The 12,361-nt window shown below is 39.8% G+C and overlaps 1 protein-coding gene across 1 annotated transcript in view; it reads right to left on the bottom strand.

Moving 5' to 3' along the window:
- Window positions 1-12,361, bottom strand: part of ADGRA3 (adhesion G protein-coupled receptor A3) — a 136,309-nt gene that overhangs the window by 16,651 nt on the left and 107,297 nt on the right. Inside the window, exons 13-14 of the mRNA XM_043572874.1 lie at window positions 10,374-10,587; window positions 9,954-10,162 (exon numbers count right to left, since the gene is read on the bottom strand). Of these exons, the coding sequence (XP_043428809.1) occupies window positions 9,954-10,162; window positions 10,374-10,587 (423 nt within the window). The remainder of the gene's footprint in view (window positions 1-9,953; window positions 10,163-10,373; window positions 10,588-12,361) is intronic.

The raw sequence follows: 12,361 nt of genomic DNA, 5'->3' as shown, positions 1-12,361 counted from the left end.
GGGGGAGAAAAGGAAGGACCATTCTGGGAGCACTGTTCTGGACACACGGAGATGTTCTCCAGAGACTAAAACACTCTGACCTTTATGACGTCTTCATTTTATTCGAGGACCAATGTTTCATGCTGTTCTCCTCACACCTTACTCTGCCTTTCTGACTCCCACCATGTAAACTACTACGGTGTGTGTACTTAGGCTGTGTGTGTTCGTGTATGTGTGTATGTGTATACACACACATGCATACATACATACACGCACACACGTACCTTGTTCTACGTCGGCTTTGCAAATCTGCATACTGACTTTGCTACAAGGGTGACAGACAGCAGCGGCCCTGTGATAAGGCACAGCCCAGCAGCACCTCCGAGACAGCCAAGCCCAGACAGACGTTCCCAACCATGTGCAGGCAAGCTTAGCTCCAAGGCCAGCAAACACAAGTGGACTAAACCCCGTGTAAGGCGCTGGGGACACAGGGGTCAGACATGGGTCCTGCCCGTGAAGAAATGCAAGTCACAGGGGAGAGGGATGCACGATCAGATCACAACAACGTCTGAGGACGGTGAAGGCAACACGGTTTTGGGAGCGAAGCGCTCAAAAATCAATACCGTAAAATAACAGCAAATCACTCATTAGGCTTTTATGATAATCCAGGCACTAGGCCAGCACTCCACACCAAGTTAAGTCTATGAGGTACACAAATCACGGGCCCCATTTTATAGTTTGAACAACTGAGGAGCAGAGAGGTTAAGTTCCGTGCGGATTAGGTCCAAGAGAACGTGGTTGCCAAGTCTGTGTTCTCCAACACGATGCAGACAGTGCCCCCACTACAATGCAAACAGTAGACACATAAGGCTTCTTCCTCGTCAGGGACCAAAACAGGCTGGGAACGCGGCTTCCGCGCCGGCCACAGCCACCATGCCAGACAATAAGGGTTGTAGAAGCCCAAGCTGTAGAGTCGCCAGATCCCGTCACCACATGATCCTTCTAGACAGACTCTGGAGGCTACAAAATGACAGCTGGATGCAGGAAGTAGTTCACAGGAAACACATCTTTAATCCGAAGGTGCCGGACACATCCAGAAAAGCTAGATGGAAAAGGGGGCAAATTTTCCCACAGAAGAATGGGAAGCCGACACAATACAATTATGGATCTAAAAAGATCTCAGAACACCTTAACAAGCCCCTCACCGTAACAAATGATGAACAGAGGCTCACGGAGCCTGACAAAAATCACGGTTAATAGGAAACTGGAGATGCAACAAGGGAAATTGAATTCCAGTCTGAGTGTTCCACTACGCTGTGATGAGTCTCAAACCTGCAATTCATCTATTTATTTGACAAACGTTAATTGGGTACCCGCCACGGCCAGGAGCTGTGCCAAACCCCGGGTATTCAGCGAACCGCGGAACACAGTCCCAGCCCTCGAGAGCTGACAGGCTGTAAACTAAGTACCAAAAAGAGAAAATACAAGAGAAAAGTCCTATGGCCACAAAGTCTGAGCAACCAGCCCTTGTGAGATGCCCACGAGATTAGTCAAGAGCACAGGGCCTCAGTGTGTTCACATTTTGCCACAAGTCCAGAATATCAATGGGAAAACTCAAAAACACACTGGGGCAACAAGAGCCAGTTAGATGCTAGTAAAAGCACACACGTTTCTTCTTCATTTCTACAGGAAACTACTATTGCAGGGCACTATTTCAGTAGCCAGGGTTTGGTCTTCAGACTCCTTCCGTGCACCACTCATTGTACGTTCCTCTAGGAAACGTTCAGTAACACGTCCCCACTTATGTGCTGGCTACGTGATTCCGGAAGAGTTACCCCACTATACAGTGAAGACACCACCAATCACCTGGCAAGGTCTGGGTAGGAGCCGGTGGGGGGCATGCAAACGTGCCATCCATGGGTCTTGTTGAGAGTAACAACACAGGTGGCTGCATAATAGCTAATGAAACTTTGGGGAGCCTGGGTGGCTCAGTCGGTTGGGCGTCCGACTTCAGCTCAGGTCATGATCTCACAGTCCATGAATTCGAGCCCCGCGTCAGGCTCTGTGCTGACAGCTCGGAGCCTGGAGCCTGCTTCAGATTCTGTGTCTCCCTCTCTCTCTGCCCCTCCCCTGCTCATGCTCTGTCTCTCTCTGTCTCAAAAATAAATAAAAAAATTAAAAAAAAAATTTCTTTTTTTAAAAATAGCTAATGAAACTTCAAACTTCCAATTCAGTTCTCAAAATATACCGTGTAAAGTAATTACATTCAAAAGCCAGCACCGCGGAGCCTGGGTGGCTTGCTCGGTTAAGCGTCTGACTCTTGATTTTGGCTCAGGTCACAATCTCACGGTTTGTGAAATCAAGCCCTGCGTCGGGCTCTGTGCTGACAGCATAGAGCCTGGTTGGGAGTCTCTCTCTCTGCCCCTCCCCCTCTCTCTCCTCAAATAAACAAACAATATTTTAAATAAAATTTAAAAAATAAAAGCAATTAGTATTTTCAAAAGCCAAGTAAATAAAACACAGTAGATGGATGAAACTAGAGGCTGAAATAAAGGGCAAAGACTCTTCTAATTCCAAGTTATAGCTAGAGAAAGGCACAGGTGCTACTGTCACTGGTTTCACAGGGCACTGTTTCTATTGGGGCATATTTACGCATCTTGAGAGACAGAGAGCCGGAGTTGGGGGTGTGACCAGAAAGAAAGGGAAAAAGAGAATCCCAAGCAGGCCCCGCACATCAGCACCGAGCCCGACACAGGGCTCAAACTCACAAACTGTGAGATTGAGATCTGATCTTACAACTTAACCGACTGAATACCCAGAGGTGCCCTACTGGGGCATTTTTGATGGTCACAATGAACTGACCTGCCCAAATGGAAAAGAACTCCTGCTGAGACACTGACCAAGGAAAGGGGTAAAGTGCCAGGCAGTAAACAGTTAACTTTAGGCTTTGAGGGCCAAGGGAGAAATTGAGGCTATTCTGCAGGTACTTATGAACCACTTAGTATATAACCATTTAAAAAAAGCAGCTGACTGCTCTGGGCCACCATGATTTACAGATGTCAGGTATAAAGGAAAGAAAATAAGGTAAGAAATCCTCCTATCTTGATGGCATTAAAATACAAGAATATAAGACTACTGAGACAACTGAGGAGATTAGGATAGTATAGAAGTTAAATATCTAAAGCAACAAAATACAAATCTGAATTAAAATTATTTTCAGTTATATACATAAGCTTTGTGATACAATAGCACAAAGATCACTAATACACCGCCCAAATATGAGCACCAGGAGGTACCTGTGAGGAGAGAAAAACTCAACATTTGCAAGTGTACATAACAGACCATCAGAGTGATACTGTTCACTCTTTACGGTACAAATTTTAAGAAAATAATGGAGAAAGGAAGTGAAAAGTATAGTTTTTCATAGAAGCAAACTTTGCCAGAGCAGGCACAAGGTATCCAAACACCTGAAGCTATTCCAAAAAAACAAAACAAAACAAAACAACAAAAAACCCCCAAAGATGATGATTAAGGACCCAAATAAAGGGAAGAAGAAGAGTTTTTGAAAATCTTTGTTAACTTGATAAAAATAGATTCATACATTTGCATGTTACTTCTAGCCCAAGACTTACTAAATATAAAATTAGTGGCAGTTTTAAATAATCCATTGTCATTATATTAATAATAAGAGTAATTATAGGGGCACCTGGGTGGCTCAGACAATTAAGCATCTGACTCTTGGTTTCGGCTCAAGTCATGATCTTTTTGTGAGTTCCAGCCCCACATCAGGCTCTGTGCTGGCAGGGTGGAGCCTGCTTGGAATTCTCTCTCCCTGTCTGCCCCTCCCCCACTTGTGTTCTCCCTGTCTCCCTCATATAAAAAATAAAAAAGTATAAGATTAACTATCAATCCGTAATTATGTAAACTCACCATGATCTGAACAATGGAATCAAGTTCAAAGAAAATACCACAGGGTATCCCATTTGTCAGACTACAAAGAAGTATTAAAAAGCTCACCAAAAATAAAATTTAAAAGCAGCTCTAAAATAAAAAATGAAAAATTAATAAAGGATATGACTTCTATGCTGCTTTTAATCTTCCCCCTACAGAACAAAAAGGAATGTTACGATTTTGCTCCCCCTACCTCACACCATATACAAAGGTCAATGTCAGTCGAAATCATGGACCTATATGTAAAAGATAAAAAACATTAAAGCTTCTTAAAGAAAACAAAGAGTATCTTCATAATCTTGAGATGGGAAGAGTTTTTTAAAAGAGGAAATAAAAAGCACTAACTATAAAAAGCAAAACTTTAGAAAAATTAAGAAACTCTGTACGTAAAAAGACAACATTAAAAGAAAAAGGAAAAAGTCGCTTTTAAAGACTGAATGCTTGCACCCCTCCCAAATCTATATGTTGAAATCCTAATTCCCAATTTGATGGTATTAGGAGGTGGGGTCTTTGGGAGGTGATTAGGACAGGATCGTGGCCTCATGACTGAGATTAGCACCTTTATAAAAGAGACCACAGACAGCTTCCTTGCCCTTTCCACCATGTGAGACACCACCTATGAACCAACAAGCAGGCCCTCACCAAACACTGAATCTGCTTGCACCTTGATCTTGGCCTTGTCGCCTCCAGAACTGTGAGAAATCTGTTGTTTATATAAACAGTACTCTGTTACAACAGCCCAAACTCATTAAGGCATGCATGCCCTGGGAGAAAATACTTTTTTTTAAAATTGTATTTATTTGAGAGAAAGAGCCCATGCACAAGGAGGGGGGGAGCAGAAAGAGAGGGAGAGAGAGAGAGAATCCCAAGCAGGCTCTGTGCTGACAGCGCAGAGCCTGACACAGGGGTCGATATCACAAACCATGAGGTCATGACCTGAGCCGAAATGAAGAGCTGGACGCTCAACCGACTGAGCCACCCAGGAGCCCCTGGGAGAAGACATTTTAAACACATAAATCCAACAAAGAGCTCCTATTCACAATTCATATCAGCAATTCCTATAAATCATAAGAAAAAAACAGATACCAAACTAAAAATAGGCAAGATTTATACGTAGAATCTTAAAAACAAACAAAGCAATATAAATGAACAAAATACAAACCAACCAACCTCACAGAGAGAGATCATTTTTGTGGTTACTGGAGGCAGAGCATGGAAGGAGGGAGGACAGCTGAAGATGGTTAAAAGGTACAAACGTCCAGTTATAAGATAACACTACTGAACAGTATATTTGAAAGCTGCTGAGAGAGTAGAGCTTCAAACTTTCCTTTCTTTCTTTTTTTAGTATCTATATGAGATAACAGATGCTCATTAAGCTTACTGTGGTGATCATTTCATAATATATGGAAGTCTAGTCATGCTGTACACCTTACACAGTGTTGCATGTCAATTATATCTCAATAAAACTGAATGAGAAAAATAAAAACCAAAGATAATGAAAACAAAGAGGCAAGATTTGAGCAAGAACTTCACAATAAGGGGATACCCAAACTCACAACAAGAAAATGGAGAGGTACTCAGCATCACTAGTCAACAGAGAACGACAAATTAAAACCACAACGATATATCATAATACCCCCACCAAAGGCTAAAATTAAAGACTTAACACTAGCAACCACTGGCAAGGATGTGGAGCAACGAAAACTCTCATTACTGGTGAGACTATAAACCAAAATAACCACTCTGGTCAACTGTATGGCATTAGCTACCAAAGCTAAATATACGGGTACATACAATCCAGTAATCCCACTCCTGAGTGCCTCTGTCTGCCAAAAACCAAGTATGTGAATACTCGTAGCAGCTTGCTTTGATTGCCCGAACCTAGCAACAGCTCAAATGCCCATAAAGAGTAGAACATCCAAGTTTTGGTATTTTCCTCCAAAGAACTATGTAGCATGAAAAAGAATACGCTGCTGCCCTATGTAAAAACAGAGATTCATTTCATAGATGTAATGATGGGAAAGGCATCAGATATAAATGAGTACGTGCTATAAAATTCCCATTTTATGAAGCTGAAAAGCAGGCAAAACTGATCTATGGTGATAGACATAAGGGGGTGGGGGGATATCTCTTGAGATGATGGTGGGATTAACTAAAAAGAAGCATAGAAGAGCTAACAAGTGCTCGAGCAAAAATCTTGATCTTGATGGTAGCCAAATGTGCATATTCACATAAAAATGTCATTAAGCCAGACACTTCAGGTCTATCTGTGCACTCCGCCCAATACCTCCACGGAACACAACTGGTCCCCTTTGATTACCAATCCCACTTTAGAAAATTTATCCTGCAGACTTTCTATTAAATGTGCAAAACAATATCGTGCACGGCAATTACTAGAAAGAAACAAAAGAGAGGAATACCTAAATAAATCATGGTAGGGGCATAAATAATATTCAACAGTAAAAAAGAATGAGGAAGATATAGAAAGATTTCTGAAAGGAGATTTAGTAGAGTGATTAAGAACACAGATTTCTGGACTCTGAATTCAAACCTCAATTGCGACACTAACTTTATCAAGTTGGGCGGTGCTTAACCTCGCTATGCCTCAGGTTCTCCGTCTGTCAACTGGGGGTAATGATAATAGTATTAGACCTTGTGAGGTAGCTCTGATGACCAAATAAATTGATGCATGTAAAGACTTCAGAAGAATGCCCAATACATGAGCACTTAATGAAAATTAGCCACCAGAATCTTACCATCCTAAAGTATCATCATAAAGATATCTTTATTATAAGATGAATTGTTCCATGGACATCATCATCATCATCATCATCATTAGATACACAGAAAAAAAGCATGGCCTGAAACAACATCTGCAGCATGCAGCCTTCATGTAAAAATGGAAGAAAAGAGGACTACCTATTCATTTTGTTTCAACATACATGAACATCTCTTCAACAATAGGAAAGAAACTTTTATTAGTGACAGGTTACCTACTTTGTGCAGAATGACTGTGATGGGGGAGAGGGGTGGAGGTCAAGTTTTCACTCTACGTTAATGTGCAGAAATAATCAATACATTTGATCTGTGTGAATGTAGAACCTATTTAAGAATTATAAAGAAAAAAAACCCAACGGTGCCAACATTCACGTTCAGTTATAGAGTAGACAAAGCTGTAGTTTGCTTTCATTCAGCAAGTTTTATACAAACAAAGATTCAAACCTGCACTAGAAAGACGTAAAAACAAATGAGTACTCTTTAGTTTCGTGTATTTGTGTGAATACGGTAACAAAAAGGAGTCAAGGCACTGAGGTTATTACACATCTTTGTGCCTATCACCGACTAAAGTATTAAGTGCTATGTAAATTGTCTGACCCTACTCATCACCTCCTGGCTATTCAGGTTTTTTTGTCTCCTACTCACCCCAACTTCTAGGAATCTTCCTGCCTCAATTCCTATTTTTCAGATCATATAATTCCAACAAACCCAATTTCTATGTAAGTTTTTTCTCTCCCATCAAGACTGAGGATAGACACGACTGGTTACCACAGGACATCTACTAAATCAAACTACGGTATCTATTCCAGATTTGCAAACCAATATATTCTTTCTGTCTCATTTTTTTAAATACAAAATTATTTAAAACCAGATCAGGAAAAAGATTTTTAATGCCGAATTAGGAATTTAGATTTTCTATATAAAGCCATGTATTTTAAGACAGTTTTCAAGAAAAATAGGATTTTTATCTATTATTCTAAATAGTGTCAGGTAAGGAAAAAAGATGTTGCCTTCCATTATTCTGGAGACACCACTTTTATCTTAGACATATATTTACTTAAGAATAGGTATAATTTAATTAGCTCTGCCTTTATGTTTAATTAGCAACTCTAAAAATCCCATATACTAACTTTATTATAATTTTGTCAATAATTTCAGATACATTTCACTTTGCAGCCTCTAGATGGCACAGTTATATTTTTAAAAAGCAAAAGAAAGGGATATTCTGTGAAAATACAAAAATATCTCAATACTGTATTTTAGCTTTAAATAAGAACTGTGTATTACATTTTTTAAAAGATGAAAAGCATGAAAGATAAAATAGCTTATTCTTTCTAGAAAAGGATTATACCAATTTAAATAGTTTAGAAGAACAACTAAGGAAGTTAAAAATAGATGCTTTAAACTAGTATTAAGTAAAAGTAAAAGTTTCACACGTGCAGTATCATGTCATTAACAGTGAAGCTTATAAAATGCCTTTTGTGTGTTTTGTTTCATTTATTTTACCCAACTTTTTCTGATTATTATATAAAGTTCAGACAATGCTGTATCTCTAGTATTTTTCCTCCAGTACTTTCTAGTTTCATGTTATTTTATAATCAAAACCTGAATGACAACACTTTCAAAGTGAAAGAAAATGCTTCATACGTTAATTAATGCTTCATGCTTTAATGTGAAAGGTTACTACAAAATAATAAAATGTGAACTTACAGACACCAGACTTACAGACATCAAACATCTTCTATTTGTCAGAAGCCTAAACTTATCAACATGAACCATGCACAAGAAAAGGATCAATGACTTAAACAAATATGGCTGAGTCTGACTAGTGTAGACTCTATCCACCGTCAGCCAAGCTAAATAACCCACATATTAATGGAGGTCACTGAAAGACCATCTTGACGCCCTGCTGAACAATATAGTCACTCCTCTATGTGTCTGACCAGCTGCTGGGTAAGTATATGCTTAGCAGAGGTACAAAGAAAAAAATAAAAAAGGAGTTCAGGAAAATTTATCCTACTTCAAGCTTGCTTCAAGATCACTTCTAGTGGTAAATGCACATTTGTTAAGAAAAGAAGAATTTACAAAAATTAAGATATATCATGTTTCAGCGTGCCTGGGTGGCTCAGTCGGTTAAGCATCCGACTTCAGCTCAGGTCATGGTCTCACGGCTCATGAGTTCAAGCCCCGTGTTGGGCTCTGTGCTGACAGCTCAGAGCCTGGAGCCTGTTTCAGATTCTGTGTCTCCCTCTCTCTCTCTGTCCTCCCCTGCTCGTGCTTTGTCTCTGTCTCAAAAATAAATAAACATTAAAAAAAATTTTTTTTTTAAGATATATCATGTTTCGAGATCACTCAGCTTTGATAAAATATGGTCTAGATAACAGATTCAGAGCTGGGGGCAGGAACATAAACATAAGCTTCCTCACTCCCAGGCTGGTCCTGTATGACTTCCTGGAAATGCCTTTCAGATTCGTAAGCAATTCCTTCTACTGTTCTCCAAATCCATGTGTACTCCTCCATTTATATACTGTAATATAAAAAATATAAATAGCATGGCTAATTTCATAATTATCAGCTCAGGAATCCGACTCACTTAGGTAAGTCACTAATAATAAGACCTGTTCCTACACATTCATATACACATTGATATACATCCATACATTTTAGTTTCTCTGAGACTAAAGAAACTGGCTACCAAAGACTGACAGGTAGGAACAGTGGTAAGTAACAGAAAACAACAGCAGCTTGATTAGCATTAAAAGTGAAAAGGCCTTAACTGTGTCAATACCGTCAGTTACAGTAACTGAACAGAAACTGCCACTGTTACTCTAAATTGAAGAGTCTAAAAATTATGATGTATGGTGGAAGAAGGTATGAGATGGCAAAAAAGGAAAATCCCTCACTATCCACTGTGTATCTCTGGGCAAATGAGTCACTCTTTCCTGGTGAAGAGTTAGACTGTATAGACCCAAATGTCTCCAAATTTTCAGGAGGTCAAAGTTTAGTTGAACTGTCTCACTTATAAAGTTTACTGAAAATCCCTGTAACCAAATTCAATCCCACACACTGCATTTCGTAGTAACTTAATTTCCCTTTAAACTCAGAATTACACCAAGTATCACCCCTTAACTATAGGTAACAATTTATGTTAAAAGTTCTTTTTAAAAAATCTTCATTTAACTACGCATAGGGAAAAAAATGAAGAAATTTAGTGTTTATGTGCATAAAGTTAACAACTGCCGTACCATTAAAACTGCATAGTTACTAAGGGAGTTGCACTGCATGGTGGTGATATTTTCATCCGAGTAGAGTATATAGCACCCATCTGACTTCCAGCCTCCTTGTCCATTCAGCAAATCGAAATCCCACTGGGCGGCCACAGCATCTGCTCCGTGCGCGATTCGACGCAGTGTCACATTAACAGGGATGTGGTGGGTATCTACATTCACACCATCTGGAGGAAACGGGAAATAACAATATTTCTGAAACAAACTTCATAAACAATAAAATGTCAACTTACACTCTAATGGGTACTCTGCAGTGTCTTTTTTCACTAGTGACTCATTAAAATGAGAAGGAACAGAATTAAGCACTTTTAGGTACAGTATATCATTAAAGTCACATTGTCCAGCAACTCCAGGGTAACATATGCCTACGTAACAAACCTATTTTGGTGAGGATCACTGGGGTAACCACCGTACGCCGTTTTCCATCATCAGCCAAATTTGTTGAATTCCCAGTGGCTGGGAAAAGCTTTCCGTTGCGGAACGCGAGGAGTTGAAGCTTGTAGAGAGAGTCATCAGTTGGTCTGACCTCCCTTTTTTGCTTTGGTGAGAAAAGGGAAGGAGGAAGCTGAATGGAAGCTTCCACGATAGTATTCTGAATACACACAAAAACAAAAGCAAAGAAAGGTTGCCACATTAGCACGCAGAAACCAGGAAGAATATTTTAGACAGCTACGAATGTTTCCTATTTGTATACGAACCGTTTCTTAAAATGTATACATATGAAATTTAATAGTTAAAACAACTTATTGGTTAAGTGAAGTATCTGAACACCACACAAAAGCACAGAGGAAAAGAAGCATAGAAGAAAGAGAAATGGGAACTATAGTTCAAAGAGTTGAAGTAGTAAATAAGGAATTATTTCCAACTACAAAGTGAATTTTCCCATGGTAACACATACTGCTGAAGTCGATGCATCAAACCGATCAGGGATCTCAGTGATCACTCTTTGCATCAATTTTATAATGATCAATTACAGAAATAAGCACCAATGCAGCATATCACAAATCTGAGTTTAATTAATTTGGACTTACGGAGCTCTAAAGGTGATTTATGACGGATTCGAACTGTCAAACAACAACAAAAAAAGAAATTCTACAGACTTAATAGAAATAGATTCAAACAAACTCTCATTTTAGCAGAAGTATCCCTGAGACTAAGAAACACATCCTGTTGGAAAAAACACAGTAACAAATAGAAGAGCTAGTAATGCTGTCTGATTGTGGAGTGTTTTATAGGATTTTTAAATTATAAATTACTCGGCATTCAATAAAAAATAAATTCATATGCCAGGCAGACAAATAATTAACCATCTGAAAAAAATCCCTATTTTAAGAATTTATCACAAAGTTTTTCTCTTGGCATCAATCTCTCTCCAATCCAATGTCCACACTATCAACAGAATTTCCTCTTAAGAAATACATCTCAGGGGGCGCCTGGGTGGCTCAGTCGGTTAAGCGGCCAACTTCGGCTCAGGTCATGATCTCGCGGTCCGTGAGTTCGAGCCCCGTGTTGGGCTCTGTGCTGACAGCTCAGAGCCTAGAGCCTGTTTCAGATTCTGTGTCTCCCTCTCTCTGACCCTCCCCCGTTCATGCTCTGTCTCTCTCTGTCTCAAAAATAATAAATAAACATTAAAAAAAATTAAAAAAAAAAAAAAGAAAAAGAAATACATCTCAGGGGAGCCTGGGTGGCTCAGTTGGTTACGTGTTGGCCTCGGCTCGGGTCATGATCTCATGGTTCACGAGTTCAAGCCCTCTCTCTCTGTCTCTCCCCCGCTCACACTCTCTCTCTCAAAAATAAATAACATTAAAAATTAAAAAATATATATACATCTGACCTTGTTATTTTATTTTTTTATTTTTTTTTTAAATTTTTTTTCAACTTTTTAAATTTATTTTTGGGACAGAGAGAGACAGAGCATGAACGGGGGAGGGGCAGAGAGAGAGGGAGACACAGAATCGGAAACAGGCTCCAGGCTCTGAGCCATCAGCCCAGAGCCCGACGCGGGGCTCGAACTCCCGGTCCGCGAGCTGGTGACCTGGCTGAAGTCGGATGCTTAACCGACTGCGCCACCCAGGCGCCCCTGACCTTGTTATTTTAAAGAACACCTTGGCTGTCCAACGTTTAGGGAACACTGCCCCCAATTGTAAGTACATCATATAATTTGGCTAAAATCTACATCTCTAATTCATCTTCTAAAATCCCCTATATCTCCACCTTGAATTTTTTGATCTTCAAGATTTCATATGTGTTTCACGCCACTGTGTGTGCTGTATGTGCCTGGACCCCTTGTTGAAATGCTCTACCATTTTTTGTCTGGCCAGCTCTTGAACTGGGCAAATCTGATTTCTAGCAAGATCAAAGATGGG

The sequence above is a fragment of the Prionailurus bengalensis genome, chromosome B1 (assembly GCF_016509475.1).
Source record: "Prionailurus bengalensis isolate Pbe53 chromosome B1, Fcat_Pben_1.1_paternal_pri, whole genome shotgun sequence".
Lineage (NCBI taxonomy): Eukaryota > Metazoa > Chordata > Mammalia > Carnivora > Felidae > Prionailurus > Prionailurus bengalensis.
Note: the sequence above shows the minus strand (reverse complement) of the source record. Positions and strands in the feature narration are given on the sequence as shown.